Source organism: Gossypium arboreum, chromosome 6, assembly GCF_025698485.1.
Source record: "Gossypium arboreum isolate Shixiya-1 chromosome 6, ASM2569848v2, whole genome shotgun sequence".
Lineage (NCBI taxonomy): Eukaryota > Viridiplantae > Streptophyta > Magnoliopsida > Malvales > Malvaceae > Gossypium > Gossypium arboreum.
In genome coordinates this window covers 141,132,769-141,160,055 of record NC_069075.1, presented here as the reverse complement: position 1 = coordinate 141,160,055, position 27,287 = coordinate 141,132,769, and the positions used below count along the sequence as shown (strand labels likewise).

General features: G+C 34.3%; 4 protein-coding genes across 4 annotated transcripts; 1 reads left to right on the top strand and 3 right to left on the bottom strand.

The window, feature by feature from the left end:
- Positions 1 to 2,132, top strand: LOC108484217 (probable isoaspartyl peptidase/L-asparaginase 2). The gene is made up of 4 exons (XM_017787924.2): positions 1 to 405; positions 491 to 724; positions 1,292 to 1,378; positions 1,497 to 2,132. Exons 1-4 carry the CDS (start codon positions 223 to 225, stop codon positions 1,989 to 1,991), a joined length of 999 nt encoding a protein of 332 aa, XP_017643413.1. The 5' UTR covers positions 1 to 222; the 3' UTR covers positions 1,992 to 2,132.
- On the bottom strand, positions 1,610 to 3,023 carry LOC108485872 (uncharacterized). The gene is made up of 2 exons (XM_017789719.2): positions 2,888 to 3,023; positions 1,610 to 2,820 (listed from the first exon to the last, which is right to left on the bottom strand). The coding sequence occupies exons 1-2, from the start codon at positions 2,897 to 2,899 to the stop codon at positions 2,587 to 2,589; spliced, it is 246 nt and encodes an 81-aa protein (XP_017645208.1). The 5' UTR covers positions 2,900 to 3,023; the 3' UTR covers positions 1,610 to 2,586.
- A 1,658-nt stretch (positions 3,024 to 4,681) lies between these two features.
- Positions 4,682 to 8,288, bottom strand: LOC108484569 (D-3-phosphoglycerate dehydrogenase 3, chloroplastic-like). The gene is made up of 5 exons (XM_017788394.2): positions 7,598 to 8,288; positions 7,013 to 7,389; positions 6,835 to 6,945; positions 6,371 to 6,466; positions 4,682 to 5,556 (listed from the first exon to the last, which is right to left on the bottom strand). The coding sequence occupies exons 1-5, from the start codon at positions 8,118 to 8,120 to the stop codon at positions 4,885 to 4,887; spliced, it is 1,779 nt and encodes a 592-aa protein (XP_017643883.1). The 5' UTR covers positions 8,121 to 8,288; the 3' UTR covers positions 4,682 to 4,884.
- Positions 8,289 to 9,422: 1,134 nt separating this feature from the next.
- LOC108484866 (probable carbohydrate esterase At4g34215) lies at positions 9,423 to 11,053 on the bottom strand. Its single transcript, XM_017788755.2, has 2 exons — positions 10,445 to 11,053; positions 9,423 to 9,768 (listed from the first exon to the last, which is right to left on the bottom strand). Exons 1-2 carry the CDS (start codon positions 11,042 to 11,044, stop codon positions 9,559 to 9,561), a joined length of 810 nt encoding a protein of 269 aa, XP_017644244.1. The 5' UTR covers positions 11,045 to 11,053; the 3' UTR covers positions 9,423 to 9,558.
- Positions 11,054 to 27,287: the final 16,234 nt, after the last annotated feature.

Here is a 27,287-nt window from a genome sequence, read left to right as displayed (position 1 = left end):
ATTACAAAACAAAAGGGTGTTTAATTCACATTACCATCCTCCAATTGAGAGATCATAAAGGAAAAAAGATTCTTAGCCGTAGTAAATAGCCTACCCTGATTCTACCGAAATTAAAACCCACATTACAATCCACTTCACAATTCAATTTCAAGTCCGTCACCCTCTATATAAAGAGCCCCCAAGGTTTCAGTTCTTCACCGCAGTAGCAAAACAGAGGCAGAAATGACCGGCAGAGAAATAAAAATGGGAGGCTGGGCAATCGCAGTGCATGGTGGTGCTGGTGTAGACCCAAATCTCCCTAATGAAAGGCAAGAGGAAGCTAAAAGACTCCTCACTCGTTGCCTTGATATTGGAATCTCTGCTCTTCGTTCTAACCTCTCCGCCATTGACGTCGTTGAACTTGTCGTACGTAAACTCTAACCGGAAAAAAATGGGTCAAAAATGGTTTTTTTTTTAAATTATTAATATGGGTTTTGGTTTATATATATAGGTGAGGGAATTGGAAACGGATCCTTTGTTTAATTCCGGGCGTGGATCAGCACTTACGGAGAAAGGGACGGTGGAAATGGAAGCTAGTATTATGGATGGACCGAAGAGACGATGCGGTGCTGTTTCGGGTTTAACGACGGTGAAGAATCCGATATCTCTTGCTCGACTTGTTATGGATAAAACACCACATTCGTATTTGGGTTTTGCCGGCGCCGAAGAGTTTGCGAGGAAACAGGTTCGGGTTTTTTGTTGTTTCTTTGGAATCTTCGATTCTGGTTTGTCACGTGTTGAATAGATTTGTTACACACTTGCATGGTTTCTGACACGTGACTGTTGAGTTGATTTTGGTCACGTCATTTTTCTTAATTTTTGATTTGGACTCAAATTTAAATTATAATTTTTTTAAGAGATTAAAGTATATTTTCGAAAGGGTTTAAATTGAATTTTCCTTTTATCTTTGAGAGCATTTTTATGATAAAATTAATATATAATTTTAAAAATTTTAAGGGATTAAATTGATAATTTGCCATTCATGTTATTTGTACTTTAAAAAGATAGGAATTGAGGGCGAGTTTGAATTGATTGTAGTATGCATTTAGTTTATTTTTTGTCTCACCCTATCCATTATTTTTATACTAATCGTATGTAAACGTATTGCTTATCTAAACTCACATTGAGTTTAAATGATTAATACGAGATTAAGTTTAAAAATTTACTCACAAATTTGAGATATTTAATTTTGAGAAATGTGTTTGGAAATGATTAATATGGGATTATATTTGTACGTGGAAATTTTTGGCAGGGTGTGGAGTTGGTGGACAATGAATATTTCATTACAGAAGACAATGTGGGGATGCTTAAGTTAGCAAAAGAAGCAAACTCAATCCTGGTACATTTATATTCCTCCATTAATTTTCCCTAAAAACATTGATTGGGCAACTCACATGGTCTTTCGTACCCCATACCTGACAATATTCATTTTTCCCACTTTTGTATCATTTGACCAGTTCGATTACCGTATCCCAACCCTCACCACCTGCGGTGGCGGCGCAGCCATGGAAAATCAATTACAAATGAACGGCTTACCAATCAGTCTCTACGCCCCAGAAACAGTAGGCTGCGTTGTAGTTGACAAACAAGGTCATTGCGCTGCCGCTACTTCCACCGGTGGATTAATGAACAAGATGACCGGAAGGATTGGTGACTCACCGCTGATTGGTTCAGGGACTTATGCTTGTGACTTAGTGGCTGTTTCATGTACCGGTGAAGGTGAAGCCATTATACGAAGCACTTTGGCTAGGGAAGTAGCGGCGGTGATGGAATATAAAGGGTTGAATCTTCATGGAGCGGTGGATTATGTGATTAAAACTAGATTAGATGAAGGCAAAGCTGGTCTTATTGCTGTGTCAAAGAATGGGGAAGTGGCTTGTGGGTTTAATACTACTGGTATGTTTAGGGGTTGTGCTACTGAAGATGGGTTTTTGGAAGTTGGTGTCTGGTAAATTTGTGTTTGGTTTAGATGCTGGGTTCATATTTAAGTGAAGCAATAAATGTAATAATTGCATGTTAAGATCTTGAGTGTCTTCTAAGGTCTAAGTTTCTACAATATCAATGAATCATGACAAGTTTGATGTTCTTTTTAACACTTTTGTCTTCACACTTTCTTTCTCTCATGTGACCTTTAAAGTAGCAATATATTTTTTAATGAAATTTAGCTTTAAAAAATGAATTTAAAAAAAATGGAACACTTCAATGGAAGTAAATCTTAAAGAGAATCATTGCTTGAATGGAACTAAATCTTGAAGAGAATCTTGAATTGGACAGCCGAACATGTCATCATTTTCAGGCTTCTGTCTGTTATGGCCCAGGGAAAAGCACTCAAACTGCCCTTACGAAAAGACCCATCGCACCGATCACGATGATGATAAAGAGAATACAAATTCGCAACGAAGACGGACACATTATACTCCAAAGGATGGGAACTCAAACCAAGAACATGGAGATAAAATTAAAAAACCCATCACCTAATGAACCTTGTTTTTATTATTTTTTAACATAAAAGGCATAGAGAATACACATATATGCGTATATAGTTTTTCATTTGTTGCTGCCTGACATGGAGTCCTTGACAGCCTGAGCAGCCTTAGTAGCTGCCTCAGCTGCACCAGCTAAAACACCACCTTTGTTGCCAGTATTGGGCCTATCATGAGTCAAATGGACCACTCCCACGTTCTCCACCTTGGGTTCTTTGTTTTCCCCCGGTGGTGATTGTATATCTATAGTATCCACCTTGGTTTCAATTGCTCCCTCTTCATTTACCCTTTCAGTTCCCTACATTTTACAGCCATGGAGTTAATAAAAATTGAAGGGAAGATATCAAAGAAGGTGAACTTTTTACCTTGGTGTTCATGTTGCAATAATCAAAGTATGTAAATTCGAGGTATTTGGTGGTACTACAACAAAGGTATAGGGATATTTATTGGTATTAATGGTAACTTGGGTTTCAAATATTGGATTTGGTTGGCACTAGTGGCAAAGAGAGAGACTGAGTTGGGACACGTTTCATGTCTGGCATGTGGTGGCAGTACCAGCTTGCAATATTGCTGTGAGTGAGGCAAACACGTGCCTCTTGGGTGCCTATTTGTTTCACCCCTTGTTGGCTGAAAGGACAGCTACCAATTGCTGAACTTATTTGATTCCAGTGACTCGGAAAAGATAAAACTACAAATAAACTTATTCAGTGTTTTGGTAATTCAGTTTTAAAAAATTATTAAATAAATTATTTTAAAATTTTAAACAGCTGAATTATTCAAAAAATTTTATTTTAATTATTAAACTGTTAAGTTTTTTTTTTTTAAAAGTTTAGTTAGTGAAGTGACGATTCAACGATTGTTATGATGAATAAGTAACTATTGATAAACAGAAAAACACATTTTAGATCTAAATTGATATGATAGTTAGTATCAAAGATTGGAGAACAAAGTTGTTCGTATTTTAGTTCACAAATGCGTGACATTTAAAGTAGAAAAATATACCTTAGATCCAAGCCGATCTGACAATTAGTGATGGAAATCGGAGAATAAAGTTGTTTGAGTTTTGATTTGTACATTTGTAACGTTCAAAACTATTTCATGAAAAAATTGAACTGTAGGAGAGAAATAGAATAAAAGCTTTTGATTGGTGCAAGCGGTGTGAATAGAGGAGGCCATATAATAGCGATTTTAACAGCCCAATGACTTAAATAAAATTTTCAAATAATTAAGTACCCATTTTATAAATTTTTAAAATTAAATGGCCAAAACATAAACTTAGTAATAATTTAATGACATTAGGTATAATTTACCCTAAATGTTAATATGCATGTATGTTGATGAAGTAGAAACATCCATGATATAATAAATGTGAGACATAAGATTAGCAGAAGTATTACTTCTGCATTTGTTTGATTGAAAATAATTTTGAAAAATGATTTTAAAGAAAAGATTAATATGTTTTAAAAAGCTCATAAAATATTTTTGTTATTTGACAAATTTTTCTAAAATAATTTTAAAAATTATTGTTAGTGAAACAAATCTAACATAAATATATTTGTTGCAAAAGATTATAGTAGCATTTTTTTACAATAGAAATTTATTTTAAAATAAGATAATATTTTATAATAAATAATATTATATGCAAAATTAATAATAAACAATAGTTAATCAAAACTTAATTTAAATTATATATATTACATATACGAGAGTGGATAGTGACACATTAGAGTTTAAAGAGTTGAACAAAGCTAAGCTTAATTTAAACAAATACTCATATTTATATAATTAAAATATTCATATTTTATACTATACAACATTTATTATTAAATATTTATAAATAGTATAATATATTAAGAATATTATTTAAAATTTAAAAATATTAATATTAAATAATTTATTATATTATTAAAAATATATGTTTAATGATATTCAACATTATTTTAAATATTAAAAATTAAAATTAAAAATTTATTATTAATATAATAATATTATGTTTAATTCAAACTAATTTTTATATAAAAATAAAATTCCTCGTAAAAGATTTTTTTTTAAATGACTTGTGCTTTTTATAAGAGTAAACTGATTTAAAAAAATCAATTTTAAAGAAACTCGAAAAATACAAAAATATTTTATGTGAAACAAATGCACCCGTAATATAATTTACATGAAAGGTGATATTTGAATTATGTCAACTACAATCTTACACTACATTATCTAAACAGTATTAGTAACGAAGATCTCAACATGATGATGGTACGGAATCGAGATATCTTCATATTCATTTTACCGGAAGATAATTACACACTAATTCTTTTGAGATTTATGGCTGTCAAAAACCCATCATGATGTGTGACCCATGTATTTACAACTTTAGGAAGACTAACTCTTCCACAGCTGTAATTTCTCCTATTTTCTTTAATGCATCTCTACTAGGTTCCTCATCCAGACCAATTGTCATTACAGCTTGTTTTCCTGGTGCAATCCTACCAACACTCATGAAATTTACATTTACATTTTCTTCACTTATAATATTCCCCACTTTTCCAATGATCCCAGGTTGATCACTTTGCCTACAAAGTACAATACTTCCTTCAAGGCTGACATCAACACCAAAGGATCCAACTTTGGTCAAATGGGGTTTCCCATCTTTCACCCTTCCTTCAACTGTGATCTCACCCGAGTTTGAAATGGCACTAACGAATTTAGATTCGACATTGGCTATTCGAACCTGGATGAACTCGAGTGGTTTCTCGGGTGAACCGTCTAATACTATACGCTCTTCAGTTAGCCGAAGTCCTCTTTGTTTAGCTATGAAGTCTGCATTCACTAAGTTGACAAAAACACTAGATACAGGCTCAATTAAACCCTTGGTAACCATAGCTCGGAGCAACCGAGTATCAAGATCATCTGGACCTCTAGTTGAGGCATAAGTCACCTTTACAAACTTCACACCACTTCCACCAGCAACCAATTGCACTGCCAATCTACCTAGCTTCTCAGTGAGTGCAACATATGGTGAAAGTTCTAACAGGACCTGTAATATTGGCACAAGAAAAGTTGAAATGCAACATATGATTCCCTAGAAACGACAAGGGTAAACTACACTAGTAGTTACCATTTCAATTTTTATCACTCAACTATGAAAAGTTACGAAATGATCATTAAATTATTCAATTTTGTCTCTTTTTTTTAATCACCCGTAACTAACGAGGGCAATTTTTAAAATTGGCATTATAGTAACTTTAACCCTTGACATTCAAAAATTATGCTAATTTAATCTTGATTCTATAATCAGTTAACCCACATCATTCCCACAAAGTGTAACTTAATCTTTTTTTTGCAGTTTTATTTTTCTTTGTAATGATGAGGGTTAATTCTAAAAGAATGAGAATAGATAAAAATATTATCTTGGATTTTTGAGTGTTTTCTTTTTTTATATTTTTAATCAAATTTAGCTGATAAATTTATTTTTTTAGCTTTTTAAGTGAAAGGGTTACAAAGAAAAGCTAAACTGCAAAAAAGATCAAATTGCACAATGTGCAAATGTTGAAGGTTTAGATTTTTAGAATCAAGACTAAATTGACACAATGTATAAATGTTAAAGGTTAAAGTTGCTATTATATCAATTTTAAAAGTTATCACGGTTAGCCTACTGATGACAAAAAAAGACAAATTGAATAGTTGGGTAATTATTTTGTAACTTTTCATAGTTGAATGACTCAAAAAGAATTTAATAATAGTTGAGTGACCATTTTGTAACTTTTCATAATTAAGTTACTAAAAAGAAATTTATTAATTGTTAGGTAAATACTAGTATAGTTACTCAAAAGACAATTGAGAAATGGTACCTCAGCAGGAACCATTGGGGCATTTACAGCAGTGGCAGCAAGTTCCCCTCTCAAAGCCCCAACAACCGCTTCAGCAATTTCAAGGGCCACACCTTCCTGGTCATAATATAAGGCAATAAAACCAATAGAAGGAAGAGGTAAAGAAAAGGGTAGAAGCCAAATTAAATAGTCAAGCAGGTGGTATAATTACCATAAAGTCTTTATACTAGTCGGATTGTATTTTACTCTCTATATTTAAAAAATGAGCAAATTAATAAACTGGTCTTTTTATTAAAAATTTTATCTATACATATGTTAGTGTACAATGATCATTTTTTAACAGTAAAAATAAATAAAATTTTTAACAAAAAAGGAGTAGTTTATTTTTTCATCTAACGTTCAAATATTAATTTACCCATTTTTTGAGAAAAAGTACAAAAATGTATCTTGACTTTAGTACAAGGGACTCCACCTCAAACAAGTACCTGAGCCTCAGTGGTACTAGCACCAAGATGAGGAGTTACAGTCACATTTTCATGCCTCACTAACTTATTCTCTTGTGGAGGAGGTTCTTCAGTGAATACATCAAGTGCTGCCTGCAAAAAGAACCAAACATTACCAACTCTCCAATTATGTAGTACTTACTTGAAAATGTACACATACCTGAGCAACAACCCCGGAATCTAAGGCTCGTAGTAAAGCTTCCTCATCAATAACACCACCACGGGCGACGTTGATGATACGAACCCCTTTCTTCACTCGAGAAAAAGTTTCATCATTGAACATTTTGGATGTAGCAGGGGTGAGAGGCATGTGCAAGGAGATGAAATCAGCAGTTGTTAATGCTTCTTCAAATGACACTAGCTCCACACCAATGGCACGAGCACGGTCTGCTGGTGCATAAGGATCATGTGCAATTACTTGCATTCCAAGTCCCTTAGCACGCCTGGCTACTTCAGAACCAACTTTCCCAAACCCCATTACAGCAAGTGTTTTCCCCACAAGAGATACCCCTACATACTTGTTTCTCTCCCATTTCCCTGTACAATTTAAAACCATTGACAAAATATTAACTTTCAAGTTTTAAGCTTCTTTGTGAAATACCAACAGTCATACTAATACAATAAACAAGTAACAATTTATAACTATAGAACAAATTCTAAATTTTAAAACACACACAAACAAAGAATAGCACACAAACTGTTTGAAGAAATGCCTGAATGAAATTAAATGAGTAACAAAACAAACCGGCTTTGACAGAAGCATCAGCCTGGGCAACATTCCTGGAAACAGCAGTAAGCAAAGCAATCCCATGATCCGCAGCAGCAATAGTATTGGCTGTAGGCGCATTAACAACGAGGCACCCATGTTCCGTAGCAGCCGATATATCCACATTATCAATCCCAACACCAGCTCTGCCCACAACCTTTAGCCTACCCATAGCCGATTCAAACACTTCTCGGGTCACCTTGGTTCCACTCCTCACTATCAGAGCATCACAAAGTGAAATCTTGGTACAAAGCTCTTCGGGACTTAAGTTGTAAGAGCAGTCGACGTTGGCGAAAGTTTTGAGCAGTTGGATACCGGCGTCACCGATCTTTTCAGCCACGAGGACGGTGGGTTTTGCGCCCAAAGCGGTGGCTAGGACTACGAGGGTTTTGGGTTTTTTGGGGCGGGGAAAGATGGCTCGAGAAGGAAGAGAAGAGCGCCATGACAGAGAGATAGTTGTGTTGAGGGAGATCGTCAGGTTCCATGAAGATATTACAGACATTGCTTATTGGCTCTCCCCTAACTTTCTCTCAGTGTGTACCAGTGTTGTATTCACGACACGTTGACCCCCTTTTCAGATGGATAAATTTAAAAAGAAAAAAAAAAGAATTTGAGGTTCTAAAATTAGCAATGTTCTAATAACCAACAGCTGTTTCAGTTCGTTACTTCTGTTATCACATGTGAATTCGGTTTAATTAAATAAATTCAATGATGTTTGAATGGGATAAAACCTGTCGAGTATCGGTCCAAAAATTATTATTAAACCGGTTGAATTAAAATAGTTGAATATGTCAAAAAATAGGTTGAATTAAGTTTTTAAAATTTTTAATAATTTTTTAATCCAACGAGTCAAACCAACAAGCCGTCAAATTGTTTTAGTTTTGCATTAATTTTTTTGTATTACTAGTTTCTAAGTATGTTATTTTGATTTTTAAAATAAAACTTTTTAGCTCAACTATCTCAAATTTTAGTGATTAAAATAAAATTTTGAATAATTAAATAATTATTCTATAACTTTTAAAATTTCGTGACCAAAACATAATTTTATTAATAGTTTAATGACCTTAAAAGTAATTTATCTTATATTTTTGTTTATTTTTTAAGGACTTTTAGTGAAATGCCAACGTCTTGTTATTACGTTTGTCAATTGAAAGATAGGGTTGGCTTCAAGTTGAGAGTTAATTTTAATTTTTTTGAGTTACACATCGTCCTGCGTTTGAGTTAATTTTAATTTTGATGATTTTGAATTCGGATTATTTTTAATTTGTGTCGCTCAAGTTTGTCAGCCGAGCATTTTTAGCTAAGTTATTTCAATTTCATATCATACGAGAGTTTAAATCATTTTAAATTCGAGTTAATTTCAGTTTGAATTGTTTTTGAATTTAGGGTATTTTTTATTTGAATTACTTAAGTTTTTTGCCAGGACATTTCTAAGTCTTGATCATTTTTGGATTTTTTCATTCAAATTTGACACTTTTAATTTATACCATTTTGGATTACATTTTCGAATCATTTTAAGTTTGAGTTAAGGAAATACGGGTTAGCGATTTTCGTTGTTAAATCAGATTATTAAATTTATATTCAAATTAATTAAATCGGATTTACAAATTTATATCAAAACCCAGTCTACTATCAATATATAATTTTTTTAATGTGAGTGCATGGATTTGTACAAATTTTGGGTTATTTAAAGTTTTTTAATGTGAAATGAAATGTACATGTGTTTTTCTTTTGAAAAAGTGAAACGAGGCAAGGAAAGAAATCGTTTAACAAGTTGTGCCAAAATCCAGTTTTGATTCTTCCCTTGTAGTCAAGGATATGTATTGGATTGATTGGGACTTCCACCAAACAGTGAACTTATTCAACATGCATGCAAAATGGAGATTGATCTTTTCTTCTTTAATTACTAGTGTTAGTAGTAATTTGACAAAGTGATTTGATCAATGAAAATGGGAAAAAGAAAGGAGAAAAGCATAAGCCAATTTGAGACCAAGCTTGACCTCTGACATGGTAGTAAGGTGAAGATTATCTGCATTTAGAGGTAACCCCTTGGCATCCACACACTTTACATTCTTCATCTTTATCCCCATTTGAGCTTTTCTCACCATCTCTATATTTGTAATTGTACCTTCTCCGGAGGCAAGTACGACCTGATATTAACTTCAACCAATCAATAATCCGATTCATTCTGACTTTGGTAGCTCTACTATACTTAAACTGAAAGATATAACTCTTTATTTTAGCATAATTTTATCGTTCTACTTTTATGATGTTTTGTGTTAATTCAAATTTTTACCAACTTTGACTGTTCCCGTTAAATTGTTTGCGCGCAATTTTTCTAAAAACAATTTACATGTCAATTGGACATCACGCTAGAACTTTAATGGAAATAATTAATAGTGTTAGGGGCAAATCTAGAAATTCATTTCGTGTAGTCGGAATTGAATTATAAAGTTTTAGAGAGAACAAAATGTAATTTTATCATTTATTACCTTATGATTTCATCATTTTTGAAGGGATTAAATAGAAACCTTTTCATTTTTAGACCAAAATGCAATTTTACCTATATAAACTTTTAATTTCATCATTTATAGAAGTATTAAAAACCAAGTTTCCATTTTTGGGAGCCAAGACCCATGTATGCCCCTTGAATTCGCAGTTGTTAACAGTTTGAACTAACTAATAATAACATTATAAAAATAGAATGACCTAATTATGCTAAATTTAAGTATAGGGATTAAATCTCCAATTAACATAATAGAGGGACCAAAACAAGAATTTGACCTTAAATCAAGCATAAGTAAACAATTGAAGAGAGACAAAGACCTGGATAAAAGGTAGAGAGGGAAGATTAAGATCCAAACGCAAGTCCTCAATGAGCATCACCATCTTCCCTTTATATGTCTCAGCATCATCTTTATTAACTGTATCACTCTCACCTTGAAACCACAATATGGCCCTTATGGTTCCACCACCATCCTTCAATGCCTCATTGGCTCGTTTCACCAATTGATCATACAAACGGCTTCCTTTTCCCCATTTGTTTATGGAAGTCCCACCAACAGCACAAGGGACCAAGCCGATGATGCCGGTTCTGGACCTGTGTGATCGAATGATCTCGTTAGCGAATGCCATCCCAGGTCCAACCCCACAAACCTTTCCTATATCAATGTCTACATGTAGGGGTTCCCTTGCTACTTCCCAATCAAGGTTCGCGGTGAAGCGGAGGATGGACCGCTTTGGTTTGCATTCAGGCGGGATGTTACCGTCCCACTTCCCATGATTGACACCACCCCGGCCGGCCATGTTGCTTTGTCCTGCTAGGATAAATATGTCCTTTGCGGTGTTATTTCGCCCTAAAACTAAAGTTGAACCGGTAACACACAACATAGAGAACCATGTCATCAACTTGAACATGTTGGACATGTTGTAAGTGAAGATACTGAAAAAAAAAAAGAGTAAAGCTTTGTTTGTTCTTTTATAGGAATAATAAATTTGATAGGATTTTTAACAATTAAAAAGACAGATGTGATTTGCCTTATTTAGGCAAGGGATTTCAAAAAGGGTATTTATTATTTTGACAAATTAATCCAATAAGGGTATTTATTATTTTGACAAATTAAAATTGGAATTTTCTTCTTCTTTTTTTTTGGAAAGAATTAAAATTAGAAATTTTAATCATGGGTGTAAAGGAAAAAGCATATTAAATGACCAACAAACTTTAAAATTCACCTTTGTAATATGCTTTTAAATCAAGGAATAATAATAAATTTAATCCCTTTACCAAAAATAATAAATTTAACTTTTAATATTTATATTTGTCTATTTAAATCTTTTTTTTTTAAGTTAAATTTGGCCCTTGTAACACCCTCTGTACCCAACCTGACTGTCAGGTCAATATATCGAAATGCTATATTTGTTGCTGAAGCAACAATAGTCAAATTTGTTTCATTCTGAATACTTATTTAATCACCTTGATCAATTTAAGATTTTAATATGCCTTAGTATTATTTTCGAGTCTTATACGGGTTTATTACAGCTTTTAAAATAGTCTAAAGAGAAATATGAACTAGAGTGAAAGGTTTTCAAAATTTAAGGGTGACATCGCGACATCAGAGGATTCCTCATTACGACTTTACAAATTGACTTATGTCGTCGTGACGTGGTTCCTCCGTCATCACGTCGAGAATTCTATTTCCCATGTTTTACCATATTTTAAGTTTTTAACATCCAAGTCCTTTTTCAAAGCTCAAAATTCAATCAATCCAACTCATTTCACAGGGCAAATCATTCACATTTAAGTATTCATAGTTTCAAGTCCACATAATATAACATGATATTCAATCAAAAATAACAATGCGTATAAAATTGACACAATTATCAAAGTTTTACAGATAAGTCTATTAGAGGATTCACGCTTACAAATATAATTTATTTTTCTACATACCATGACTAATGTCAATATATATATACCTATTAATTTATTAATTATAACAACATACTTAGTACCTAAACAAAGCATTTGAATTTATTTTATGTATTTTCAAGTCCATTATTTACAACAATTTCTTATTATTATCACTCTTCTATTATTTTGCCTCCTCCTCTCCATTCCATATCCTTAATATATTTTTTATATATACATAAATCTTTTTCTCTTAACATATTGTTGTAGGCCAATTTAACCCCATGACCCATTTACATTTTACAAGCCCGTTTACAACATTAGCCCAATTACCCAAACCCGAATAGCCCATTTTACACCCTCAACCCCTTACAAACTCATCAGACCCACTTAAGCCCATTAAACCCAATCCCTAAACCCATCAAAACCCGGAGCCCAACAACCAAACCCAAATACGACCCAATAACCGAACCTACCCGAGCCCACCTAAGCTAACCCAACCTAACCCAAAACCCAGAAGCCCAAAACCCCAAAGCCCAAATCAGAAACAAAAAAACACCTAACCCTAATCACCCTTTAGCCGAACTTACCCCACCTCGCCTCGACACCAAAGACGGTCACCATCCTCGGCGCCACCAGCTCTGCTCCACCGCCTCAATACCTGCAAGAAGAGACAGAAATAATAAAAAATATATTTGTAAAAGGGTTATAAAACCCGAATAAAAGGCTGTAAAAAATAAAGGGATTTTGGCTATCAAGACAAAAAGGGATTTTTCTTTATTTTTTGCATCAATACTAGAGGTGTGCATGGGCCGGGCCCATAAAAAAATTTCAACCCGTTTTCAAGGCCCGGGCCCGGCCCGACCCGACCCGGCCCGAAATATGGGCCTAGAAATTTGTCCAAGCCCGGCCCGGGAAAAAATGGTAGGCCCGAGCCTGGCCGCCATATTTAAAAAAATTGCTTTTTTATTAAATAAAAACTTTAAAATATAATAAATCAAATACATTTAAAACATAAAACAAATATTAAAACAAAAACAAATAAAAATAAGACTAAAATAATTCTTAAAATAATACATAAATTAAAAATAAAATAAAAAGTAATTATATTAAAATTGAAAAATTGAAACAAATTAAAATTAAATTAAGAACTAAATTATATTAATAACAAAAGTTTTACAATATTAAAATAACATTAAAAACAAGAAAAGAGTAAAGTAAAATACTAAAGTTACTTAAAATTAAAAATAATTTTTTTTAAAAATAATTTAATATTAAAATAGGGTCGAGCCCGGGCCAAAAAATCTTACCTGAGGCCCGGCCCATTTTCTAAACGGGCCTCGTTTTTTGTCCAAGCCCATTTTTCGGGCCTATATTTTTACCCAAACCCTCCCATTTTTTGGGGCGGGCCTTCAGGCCGGGCCGGGCCGCCCAGCCCATGCACACCTCTAATCAATACTAGTGGATTAAACACAAAAACAATTCCAAAATATCAAAACAGTGGAACATCATCGAATCAGGCCAAATCCTAAGGTGAATCTCCTTTTTTATTTTCTGTTCATTTTCAATTTTTTTTCCATATCTAAATACATAAACATAAATAAAAATAATATTATAAAACGTAAAAAAATAAAAAAAGAGGCAAATTTTTACCTTTCCGACCACCGTGTACGGTGGCCGGTGCTGGCGACGGACGGCAGCCGATGATCGTCCGGTAACCGGCCCCCTAGCCAGATTTCCCTCCCCTCTCCCTCCTCTCTCTTTCTCTCCCTTCTTTTCTTTTTTTCTTTCCCCACTTCACAAATGAATTTTTTTCTGAAAATGGGCCTATTTAGAGCACTCTGAAACGACGTCGTTTTGGGGGCTGTACTTAAGCCCCAAAACGACGTCATTTCACCATGCCCGACCCGTTCAACCCGAACCCGCTTCAGGATCCGCGTGTTTTTAACTCAATGGTATATTTATGCAATTGATCCTTCCGCAATTTTATCTTTCGCAATCAAGTTATCTTTGGATTACAGATCGGCCCTGAAATTTAATCGGTTTTACAAATTGGTCCCTTTCAATGCGCAGCGTTTTAATAACTGGGAATATTACGCTTTTGATCCCCCTTTGTTTCACGCATGTTCAAATAAGTCCTTCTCTTTTGTTTTTATTTTAGAATCTATCATGTGCTTTATATTTTGTTTTCGATTTAGTCCTTTTTTATTATTTTGGTACTTTAATTGTAACGCCCCGTACCCGAGACCGTTTCCGGAGTCGAACACGAGGTATTTACGGACTTATTTCATTTACTTACACAGTTCATTTTTAAATTTCCAGACATGCTGGTTAACTGCATCACAGTCACTTTAAAAATTATATCTCGAGTTCCGAAGCTCGAAAACCGATTCTGTAAATTTTTCCTGAATCTAGACTCATATATCTATCTAGAAATTTTTTTCTAAAATTTTTGGTTGGGCCAATTAGTACAGTTTATTAGTTAAAGTCTCCCCTATTTCAGGGTTCGACTACTCTGACCTTCATGCATTACGACTTAGATATCTCCCTGTACAGGGATTAAATACTTATGCCGTTTGTTTCTAATGAAACGAGACTCGAATAGGAATCTTAACATATAGGGCATGACTTCTAATTATCTCTGGTTAATTTATAGTGAATTTCCAAAGTCAGATCAGGGGATCCAGAAATCGCTCTGGCCCTATTTCACGAAAACTTAAACATCTATTAAATTACGACTCATATGATCGTTTCATTTCTTCCATATGAAAATAGACTCATCAAGGTTCGATTACATAGTTTATTCACTATTTAATTCCATTCCTACTATTTTTAGTGATTTTTCAAATTCACATCACTGCTGCTGTCGGCATCTGTTTTTAAGGTAGACTTTACCTATTTCATAATTTCCATGATTCAACTAGCCCTTTAACATACATAGCACAAAAATATGATCGTGATTAACCATTCCAATGGCTAATCATTGCCAAGCATTTCCACACCTCTCAATAACCATATATATACAAAATGATTATAACGCTATGTTCAAAATATATAAGCCATTTTCGCATGGCTATCCAAATATATACAATACCAAAGTACTTGACTAACAACAAAAGGGTAGCCCTATACATGCCATTATCAGAGTTCAACTAAAAGAGTACCAAAAGGGCTTTGATAGTGTGGGCGACTTCGACTTTGACACTCCCGAGTCCGATAGCTGACGAACCGAAATCTATAAAACAGAGAATCAAAGAAACGGAATAAGCATTTAATGCTTAGTAAGTTTTTAGCAATGAAATTAGGCACAACTGAAGTATAGCATTCATATAACTAAACGGATAATTTCATATACGCACATTCTCAAAATCATACCTACTTCACATTTCCAACCCTTATATTCATACATAAGGGATCAACTTAACCAAAGGCCGGAAGCTTATTAATCGACTGAGCGAATACTATTTAAAAGGAATCAACTATTCCAATGCATATACGAAACATACCTCATCGTTGGGATTTTACGAGCATATTAATTGAAATTATTACAGCAAGATCGCTCATTCCCAAACCAAGTACCTTCGGGATTTAGCCGGATATAGCTACTATCTCAACTGCCTTCGGGACTTAGCCCGGATATAGTAACTAGCACAAATGCCTTCGGGACTTAGCCCGGATATAGTAACTCGCACAAATGCCTTCGGGACTTAGCCCGGATATAGTAACTCGTACAAATGCCTTCGGGACTTGGCCCGGATAATAGTAACTTGCACAAATGCCTTCGGGACTTAGCCCGGTTATCATCCGAATATTCATGCACATATATCAATAAATCATATCACATCTATATTTCATTTTCATCACTAGAACTCAAACACAAGACACTTATCAATCATTCCCATTTTCGGCTCAATAGCCACATACAAAGAGCATAAATTGATTTGCTTTATGACATGATCTCTGTGCACAATCGGCTACCCGTCATAGGTATAAACTAATTATCTCGACATATAATTCAAGTAAAATCATTATATCACTGTTTATTTGTTCTGCTTATACGTCATAACTTAATCAAATCATAAACTAAGTTCTATTACTCAAAGACTTACCTCGGATGTTGTCGAACGATTTCGACGGCTATTCGATCACTTTTTCCTTCCCCTTATCCAACTTTGATCCTCTAGGCTCTTGAGCTAAATCAAACAATTTACTTCCCAAATCAAATATAGTCATACGACATCCATATACATTTTATACTAGCCGAAATATACCATCAAGATATACTTTACTCAAATAATTTACTTTGGCCGAACATGTATAATGTTTTGTAGCTTAATAAATTTAACATACACCATGTATTTATAATATTTTTGCAGCCAACTATCCATAGTCATGCACACACAATCAAAAATAAATACCCAAAATTTTCATATCCTTATGCCCTAAGCCGAATACACTTGTCATGTTCACCTACATTTTTTTCAAGTACAACATTCTCATATTCGGCATTAGTATCAAGCATAATAGCCAATTCTTCCCACTTTGAATCTATGCATCCATTTAATCATAGTTTGTTCAAGCACTCATACAACAAGACACATCCATATGACTAAAAATTCTAAGTTTAAACACAATACAACATTTTAGCACCATGGCCGAATACTTCATGAAGTTGTTAAGACCCATCCTTTTCAAATTCTCACACACACTCACATTCAATCCTTTTTATTAAGCACTCAAATTCAATCATCTTCATGCCTCATCACCATAACATCAAACACCAACCAAGAAGACAACACCCATGGCCGAGTATCATCTCCATCACATAACAAAGATTTAAACCATGGGCTAGGTAGAACTCAAGCTAACAACTAAAAATATGCATGAATCTCATGGAACAACATCAAACATACCTTAACCTAGTTACAAGCATGGCCGAACCTCTTCAACCTTTCTTCCTTTCTTTCCTTTGATTTATCGGTCAAGAAGAACAAAATGAGAACTTTTTTTTTCTTTTATCACCCCTCCCTAATTTCCATTATTTTATTACTAACCCTTTTTATTTTATTATTTCTAACATAAATCATTAACACAACATGTTTATAATAGGTTTTAACCCATAGCATGGCCGGCCACTAGTTCAAATTTTGGGTAATTTGACATGCAAACCCATCATCTTTATAACATGCATTAATAGGCCACTTATATTTTCCTAGCACATTTCTAAATTTTCTCACATAAGTCCTATTAACTAAATTCACATGCAATCGACTAAATCAAAGCTTAAAACTTTCACACATTCATATTCACATATTCTAGACAATAAATATCACATTCAAATACTTCGGTGACTCGGTTTAACGGTCCCGAAATTTAGGGCTGTCACAACTCTCCCCCACTTTAAGAAATTTTCGTCCCCGAAAATCTTACCGGTAAATAGGTTTGGGTATCGTTCTTTCATAGAGTTCTCGGGTTCCCAAGTAGCTTCTTCCATCCGTGTTTGAGCCATAACACTTTTACTAAAGGAACCTTTTGTTTCAGAACTCCTTCACTTCACGAGCTAGGATACGAATCGGTTCTTCTTCATAACTCATATCGGATTGAATTTCAACCTCTGATGGATTAATTATGTGCGATGGATCAGATCTATAACGTCGAAGCATCGAAACATGAAAGACATCGTGAATCTTTTCAAGTTCAGGGGGTAAAATCAATCTATACGCAACTGGACCGACTCGTTCGGATATTTCATATGGCCCGATGAACCTCGGACTCAATTTGCCCTTACGCCCAAATCTAAGTATCTTTTTCCAATGTGAAACTTTAAGAAACACTTTATCTCCCACCTGATGCTCAATGTCTTTTCGTTTCAAATCCGCGTACGACTTCTGACGATCCGATGCTGCCTTCAGACTTTCACGAATTATTTTTACTTTCCGCTCAGCATCTTTAATCAAATCAACTCTGAAAATTTTACTTTCACCGAGCTCGGTCCAAAATAATGGTGTACGGTATTTACGACCGTACAAGGCCTTGTAAGGTGCCATCTTAATACTTGATTGAAAACTATTGTTGTAAGCGAATTCAATCAAAGGTAAATACCGTTCCCATGAACTATTAAACTCAAGGATGCAACATCTCAACATATCCTCGAGTATCTGAATTATCCGCTCGGATTGACCATCGGTTTGGGGATGAAAAGTGGTCCTAAAATGCAACTTGGTACCCAAAGCTTCTTGCAATTTCTTCCAAAATCGTGAGGTGAATCTCGGATCTCTATCCGACACAATAGAAATGGGTACCCCGTGTAATCTCACAATCTGAGAAACATACAATTCAGCTAGTTTATCCAATGAATAATCTATACGTACGGGAATAAAATGAGCCGATTTAGTCAATCTATCAACAACAACCCAAATCGCATCTTTCTTACTCGCCGACAATGGTAACCCAGATACAAAATCCATCGTGATTCGTTCCCATTTCCATTCAGGTATCATGATCAGCTGAAGTAAACCTGTAGGCACTTGATGTTCCGCTTTCACTTGTTGGTATATTAAACACTTCGAAACGAAATCGAAAATGTCTCGTTTCATACCATGCCATCAAAACTGACGTCTCAGATCGTTGTACATTTTCGTACTCCCTGGGTGAATTGACATTCGGCTACAATGAGCTTCGTTCAGAATCATTGAAATAAGTTTCGAATTTCTTGGAACACACAAACGACTTCTGAACCTCAAACAATCGTCATCATCAATTTGAAACTCTGATTCCATATTCAAAACACATTCAGCCCATTTTGCAACTAATTCATCATCGACTTTCTGAGCTTCACGAATTTGATGAATCAACAATGGTCTAGCCTTTAATTCCGCTACTAACACATTGTCGGATAGAACAGACAAGTGTACATTTATCGCTCGTAAAGCAAACAGTGATTTACGACTCAAAGCATCCGCAACCACATTAGCCTTTCCTGGATGATAGTCAATGACAAGCCAATAATCTTTTAACAACTTGAGCCAACGTCTTTGTCGCAGATTTAAGTCTCTTTGAGTCATTAAATATTTGAGACTTTTGTAATCCAAAAATACATGGCACTTCTCACCAAATAAGTAATGTCGCCATATTTTTAAAGCGAATACGATGGCAGCTAATTCGAGATCATGGGTTGGATAATTTTTCTCATGTGGCTTCAATTGTCTCGACGCATAAGCTACAACTCGACCTTCTTGCATCAATACACAACCCAACCCAAGTAAGGATGCATCACTGTAAATGATGAACTCCTTGCCTGATTCGGGCTGCACTAGTACTGGAGCTTCCGTCAAATGAGTTTTCAATTGATCGAAACATTTTTGACACTTTTCTCGTCCATTCAAACTTAACATCTTTCAAGTAGTTTCGTCATTGGTGTGGCTATCATCGAAAAACCTTTACAAACCGTCTGTAGTAACCTAAGCAAGTCCCAAAAGCTCGAACCTCGGTAATATTTCTGAGGCTTCCAGTTAAGTATGGCTGAAATTTTGCTCGGATCAACTCGAATGCCGATCGCAGATACCACATGACCCAAGAAGCTAACCTCTCTTAACCGTAACTCGACTTACTAAACTTAGCATATAATTGCTTATCCCGTAAAATCTGCAACACTAATCTCGTGTGCTCAAAGATGTTCGGTCTCATCTCTTGAATAGACTAAGATGTCATCAATAAACACAACTACAAACCGGTCCAAATCGTTCAAGATCCGATTCATCAAATCTATAAATACCGCAGGGCATTAGTGAGCCCAAACGGCATCACTAAGAACTCAGTAGTGACCGTATCTCGCTCGAAAGTTGTTTTGGGTATATCCGAATCTCGAATTCAAGAATCGATAATAACCCGATCTCAAATCTATCTTTGAAACACCGAGGCTCCTTTAGTTGATCAAACAAATCGTCAATGCGCAGATCGGATATTTATTCTTTATTGTCACCTTATTCACCGACGATAGTCGATGCACAACCTCATGGTTCCGTCCTTCTTTTTCACAAACAATACTGGTGCACCCCAAGGTAAGAAACTTGGTTGAGCGAAACCTCTATCCATCAACTCTTGCAACTGAGCTTTCAATTCCTTTAATTCCGTTGGTGCCATACGATACGGAGCTATTGAAATCGGTGTAGTCCCAGGTACAAGCTCGATGCCAAACTCTACCTTCCGAACAGGTGGTAAACCCGATAATTCTTCAGGAAAAACATCCAGATATTCACAAACCACCGGCACAGATTCAGGCTTCTTTTCTAACTCTTTGTCATCAAGTACATACACAAGGTATGCTTCACACCCCTTTCTTACATATTTCTGAGCCAACATCGATGATATTACAGCTGGCAACCTATTCAAGTCAGTAGACTCAACTCGGATTATCTCGTTATTTACACACCTCAAATCGATGGTTTTTCTTTTGCAATTTACAATTGCATCATGTATGGTCAACCAATCCATACCGAGGATAACATCAAATTCATCAAACGGTAAAAGCATCAAATCAGTCGAAAAACAGGAACCTCGGATTACTAGGGGACATTTCTTACACACTTTGTCGACAAGCACGTAACGACCCAAGGGATTTGACACCCGAATTACGAACTCAGTAGACTCAACAGGTAAAGTCTTACTAGATGCTAAGGTTTCACATATATAAGAATGAGTAGAACCAGGGCCAATCAAAGCAATCACATTAGTATCAAAGAGAGTAAAAGTACCTAATAACATCTGGCGAGGAAGCATCCTCGGCGTGCAGCATATAGCATAAGCTCTAGCAGAGCACGAGCCTCGAGATCTGGTTGTAGCATCTCTAGATCCTCTCGACCGCCACTAGTATTGCCCGTATTTCTAGATGGTCTACCCCGAGCAGTAGTAGCACCAGGTTTCCCACTCTGATTTACATTTTGTTCAGACAATCTCGGGCAATCTTTAATAAAGTGGTCAGCTGATCCGCACTTGTAACAGAAGTGGTCATGGAATCTACAACTCCCCGAATGCCATTTACCACAATACTGACACTTCGTTCTGTCTCGATGATCATTTCCAACACTGGCGACCGAAGTGACTCGTGCACTCACAGGGGGTCGATCATGATCTCGTCTAGAAAAGCCCGAAGTGTCTCTAGATCGGCCTAAATCATCTCTAAATTTCTTCGATGACTGTTGAAAGGGCCTCCCCGAAGACCTCTTACGAAACTCCTTTGCTCCCATATCAGCTTTTCTTTTCTCCATACTGAGCTTCTCGGCTTTGCAAGCTCGCTGGACAAGTACCACAAATTCTCGGATTTCTAAAATGCCAACTTACAGCTTTATATCATCGTTCAGTCCATCTTCGAAACGTTTACACATCACAGCTTCTGAAGAAATGCATTCTCGCACGTACCGGCTAAGCCTTACAAACTTTCGTTCATAGTCGGTAACCGACATAGAACCCTGTTTAAGTTCAAGAAATTCTTTCCGCTTTTGATCAATGAATCTCGATGATATACTTTTTTCAAACTCGGTTTGAAAAACTCCCAAGTTACTTGCTCTCTGGCGTAGAGAATCAACGTATTCCACCAATAGTAGGCGTAATCACGTAGCAAGGAGATAGTACACTTTAGGCATTCCTCGGTGTACAAGATAGTTCATCAAGTACCAATAGTGTTGTCCAACCAAAATTCACTTGCTTTCGGCATCGTCATTGTCCGTAGCTTTAAATTCAGAGCCCGTGTTTTCGGATTCATCAACCTGGGGCTTATTTGACCTTATTTGGTCGATTCTGGGAGGTATTGCAGTCTTGGGGTTGTATTAGTCGGGAATGGGGTTGTGGAATAGTAGTATTAGTTCGAATGTATTGGTTGAACCAATCATTCATCACGCTATAAAAAGCTTGTCTAGCTTCATCATTCGGATTACTAGCAATAGGTTGAGAGTCCGCCGGTCTGTCCCTTGTCGGGGAGCAGCGCTACACTCTCAAGATCATCAGCTACCGCTCGGTTGGGATCGGGATCCACTACTATAAATAAACACATTTTCAATTGTCAGAAATCACCACACTATCAAATAATCACATAATGGCATGTATAGCTAGACCCAAACGTATTACGGTAGTCCTAGAATCGACTAAACCGTAGCTCTGATACCATTAAAATGTAACGCCCCGTACCCGAGACCATTTTCGGAGTCGAACACGAGGTATTTACGGACTTATTTCATTTACTTACACAGTTCATTTTTAAATTTCCAGACATGCTGGTTAACTGCATCACAGTCATTTTAAAAATCATATCTCGAGTTTCAAAGCTCAAAAACTGATTCCATAAATTTTTCCTGAAACTAGACTCATATATCTATCTACAAATTTTTTTTATAGAATTTTTGGTTGGGCCAATTAGTACAGTTTATTAGTTAAAGTCTCCCCTGTTTCAGGGTTTGACTACTCTGACCTTCATGCATTACAACTTAGATATCTCCCTGTACAGGGCTTCAATACTTATTCTGTTTGTTTCTAATGAAACTAGACTCGAAGAGGAATCTGTACATCTAGGGCATGACTTATAATTATCTCTGGTTAATTTATAGTGAATTTCCAAAGTCAGATCAGGGGATCCAGAAATCACTCTGGCCCTGTTTCACGAAAACTTAAACATCTCTTAAATTACGACTCATATGATCGTTTCATTTCTTCCATATGAAAATAGACTCATCATGGTTCTATTACATAGTTTATTCACTATTTAATTCTATTCCTACTATTTTTAGTGATTTTTCAAATTCACATCACTGCTGCTGTCGGCATCTGTTTTTAAGGTAGACTTTACCTATTTCATAATTTCCATGATTCAACTAGCCCTTTAACATACATAGCACAAAAATATGATCGTGATTAACCATTCCAATGGCTAATCATTGCCAAGCATTTCCACACCTCTCAATAACCATATATATACAAAATGATTATAACGCTATGTTCAAAATATATAAGCCATTTTCGCATGGCTATCCAAATATATACAATACCAAAGTACTTGACTAACAACAAAAGGGCAGCCCTATACATGCCATTATCAGAGTTCAACTAAAAGAGTACCAAAAGGGCTTTGATAGTGTGGGCGACTTCGACTTTGACACTCCCGAGTCCGATAGCTGACGAACCAAAATCTATAAAACAGAGAATCAAAGAAACGGAATAAGCATTTAATGCTTAGTAAGTTTTTAGCAATGAAATTAGGCACAACTGAAGTATAGCATTCATATGACTAAGCAGATAATTTCATATACACACATTCTCAAAATCATACCTACTTCACATTTCCAACCCTTATATTCATACATAAGGGATCAACTTAACCAAAGGCCGGAAGCTTATTAATCGACTGAGCGAATACTATTTAAAAGGAATCAACTATTCCAATGCATATACGAAACATACCTCATCGTTGGGATTTTACGAGCGTATTAATTGAAATTATTACAGCAAGATCGCTCATTCCCAAACCAAGTACCTTCGGGATTTAGCCGGATATAGCTACTCGCTCAACTGCCTTCGGGACTTAGCCCGGATATAGTAACTCGCACAAATGCCTTCGGGACTTAGCCCGGATATAGTAACTTGCACAAATGCCTTCGGGACTTAGCCCGGATAATAGTAACTCGCACAAATGCCTTCGGGACTTAGCCCGGTTATCATCCGAATATTCATGCACATATATCAATAAATCATATCACATCTATATTTCATTTTCATCACTAGAACTCAAACACAAGACACTTATCAATCATTCCCATTTTCGGCTCAATAGCCACATACAAAGAGCATAAATTGATTTGCTTTATGACATGATCTCTGTGCACAATCGGCTACCCGTCATAGGTATAAACTAATTATCTCGACATATAATTCAAGTAAAATCATTATATCACTGTTTATTTGTTATGCTTATACGTCATAACTTAATCAAATCATAAACTAAGTTCCATTACTCAAAGACTTACCTCGGATGTTGTCGTACGATTTCGACGGCTATTCGATCACTTTTTCCTTCCCCTTATCCAACTTTGATCCTCTAGGCTCTTGAGCTAAATCAAACAATTTACTTCCCAAATCAAACATAGTCATACGACATCCATATACATTTTATACTAGCCAAATGTACCATCAAGATATACTTTACTCAAATAATTTACTTTGGCGAACATGTATAATGTTTTGTAGCTTAATAAATTTAACATACACCATGTATTTATAATATTTTGCAGCCAACTATCCATAGTCATGCACACACAATCAAAAATAAATACCCAAAATTTTCATATCCTTATGCCCCGAAATAATACACTTGTCATGTTCACCTACATTTTTTTCAAGTACAACATTCTCATATTCGCATTAGTATCAAGCATAATAGCCAATTCTTCCCACTTTGAATCTATGCATCCATTTAATCATAGTTTGTTCAAGCACTCATACAACAAGACACATCCATATGACTAAAAATTCTAAGTTTAAACACAATACAACATTTTAGCACCATGGCGAATACTTCATGAAGTTGTTAAGACCCATCCTTTTCAAATTCTCACACACACTCACATTCAATCCTTTTATTAAGCACTCAAATTCAATCATCTTCATGCCTCATCACCATAACATCAAACACCAACCAAGAAGACAACACCCATGGCCGAGTATCATCTCCATCACATAGCAAAGATTTAAACCATGGGCTAGGTAGAACTCAAGCTAACAACTAAAAATATGCATGAATCTCATGGAACAACATCAAACATACCTTAACCTAGTTACAAGCATGGCGGACCTCTTCAACCTTTCTTCCTTTCTTTCCTTTGATTTTTCGGTCAAGAAGAACAAAATGAGAACTTTTTTTCTTTTATCACCCCCAATTTCCATTATTTTATTACTAACCCTTTTTATTTTATTATTTCTAACATAAAGCATTAACACAACATGTTTATAATAGGTTTTAACCCATAGCATGGCGGCCACTAGTTCAAATTTTGGGTAATTTGACATGCAAACCCATCATCTTTATAACATGCATTAATAGGCCACTTACATTTGCCTAGCACATTTCTAAATTTTCTCACATAAGTCCTATTAACTAAATTCACATGCAATCGACTAAATCAAGCTTAAAACTTTCACACATTCATATTCACATATTCTAGACAATAAATATCACATTCAAATACTTCGGTGACTCGATTTAGTGGTCCCGAAACCACTTCCCGACTAGGGTCAATTTAGGGCTGTCACATTAATAATTAATTTCATCATTCTATTTTTATATATATTTATTATTATTATATTATTACTATTATTCTTATTATTATTAAGTATATTTCTACTATAATTAACATTATTTTAGTTTCAATTAATATTCACATATATATATATATGCACACTTTTATATATTTATAGTTTTTTTAATAACACTCTTATTCATAATATATATATATATATATTGTATATATACAAATTTTTATATTATGTTAAGTATATATTTTTATTATTATGTATATATTACATAACTATTTTACCACTATATTATATGTATGTATATATACTATTATGTATATAAGCTTTTAATACCGTATTTTATTATTATGAACATGCATTAATATTTATGTATCTTTATATTATTATAGTATATTCCTAGCACCATTATTATTTATATATATACTTTATGTAACATAATTAATAGTTACTCTTTAATATTATTATTATCTTTTTGAAATATATGTATATTATATGTATTCTTTTAATATGTATTACATATATATGTATTTTTTAATATTATATTATATATATATATATTATTCATATATCATATACATGTTTTTTAATATTATACTTTATATATTATTATGTATATTTTAGTATATGTATATATATTTGTGAAGTAGTATCGATAGTTCTTTTTATCTTTAATATGTATATATATTAGCATATATTTTAATACTACATTATATATGTTTTTGTATTATGTAAATAATCCCATATTATGCATGTATATTTCTAATATTATGTTATGTTTTCATATATATTACATCTACACTTTAGTATCATTGTTATATATTTTATACGATCTTATGTATATATATTTACACATATATTCCCTTTTATACATTATGTGCATTTATTTTTATAGTATATATATGTATGTGTCTATACTCTATTAGTTACTTTTATATACCAATTTATGTGTATATTTCTCACACTACTTCATGTATATATTTTATCCTTATTTATTGTCCTTAATCTTAGTACTGTTTTATTATATATGTATATATTTGATATATATAGGTGTATATTTACGTAATAGGATTTTTTATATATATCATTATTCCCAATATGTATATATTATGTCAATATTTAAATATTATATTACATTCGCATTTTTTCGTGTATATACTTTTTAATATTGTATTTTCATCGTGCATATATTTGAATACTATGTTATCTTTTTACATATTATATCATGTATATATATATTTTTTATATACGCTATGTAATGTACATCTTTCAATATTTATTATTATGTATATACTTTAACATTACTAGTTATATATATTTTATCACTTCATGTATAGTTCAAATAATATATATAGTGTATTTCTAACATTATCACTACTTATATATATATATATGTGTGTGTGTGTGTGTGTGTGTTTTTGACGTACATGTTCTTAATATCATTTTTATGTATATATATTCATTGTTTTCTAGTATTTGATACTATTATTACATTTAATCTCGCATGCACCGTTATTATTTTTTAATATTATTGTCATATTTGTTATTTGCTTCAATATATTTCCGGCTCTCTTATTTATTTTTATTCCATATCGGTTTGTTTTGCATTATCTCGAAAATCATATTCTTGTTTTCTAATTAATTTCAATAATCAAGGCAATGTACCGATTTAACATTAAGTCATCGAATTTCATCGCTATGTTGGATGGAATTTGTCGGCTCTTGTTAAAATGGTATGTCCTTCTCAAAAAAATTGAAAGAATTGAAAATTCTTGTGTTTTAACCTGATCACGGCTAAATGTTACATTGAGCTCGTATTTTTGAAAATCAAGGTAACACGTGTTTATTAGATACCAATTTTGGGCGTCGCGAGGGTGCTAATACCTTCCTCGCGCGTAACCGACTCCCGAACCTTAATTTTTCTCTGGACTTTTACGTAAACCTAAACTTGGCCTTCTTTTTGTTTTAAAA

Coding starts and splice junctions, on each gene's coding strand:
- LOC108484217 (XM_017787924.2), top strand. CDS start 223: ATGACCGGCAGAGAAATAAAAATGGGAGGCTGGGCAATCGCAGTGCAT. Junction 406..490: donor TTGACGTCGTTGAACTTGTC/GTACGTAAACTC, acceptor TTATATATATAG/GTGAGGGAATTGGAAACGGA. Junction 1,379..1,496: donor AAGAAGCAAACTCAATCCTG/GTACATTTATAT, acceptor TCATTTGACCAG/TTCGATTACCGTATCCCAAC.
- LOC108484569 (XM_017788394.2), bottom strand. CDS start 8,120: ATGTCTGTAATATCTTCATGGAACCTGACGATCTCCCTCAACACAACT. Junction 7,390..7,597: donor TGATGCTTCTGTCAAAGCCG/GTTTGTTTTGTT, acceptor TAAATTGTACAG/GGAAATGGGAGAGAAACAAG. Junction 6,946..7,012: donor ATTCCGGGGTTGTTGCTCAG/GTATGTGTACAT, acceptor TTCTTTTTGCAG/GCAGCACTTGATGTATTCAC.
- LOC108484866 (XM_017788755.2), bottom strand. CDS start 11,044: ATGTCCAACATGTTCAAGTTGATGACATGGTTCTCTATGTTGTGTGTT. Junction 9,769..10,444: donor CCTCTCTACCTTTTATCCAG/GTCTTTGTCTCT, acceptor AGTTAATATCAG/GTCGTACTTGCCTCCGGAGA.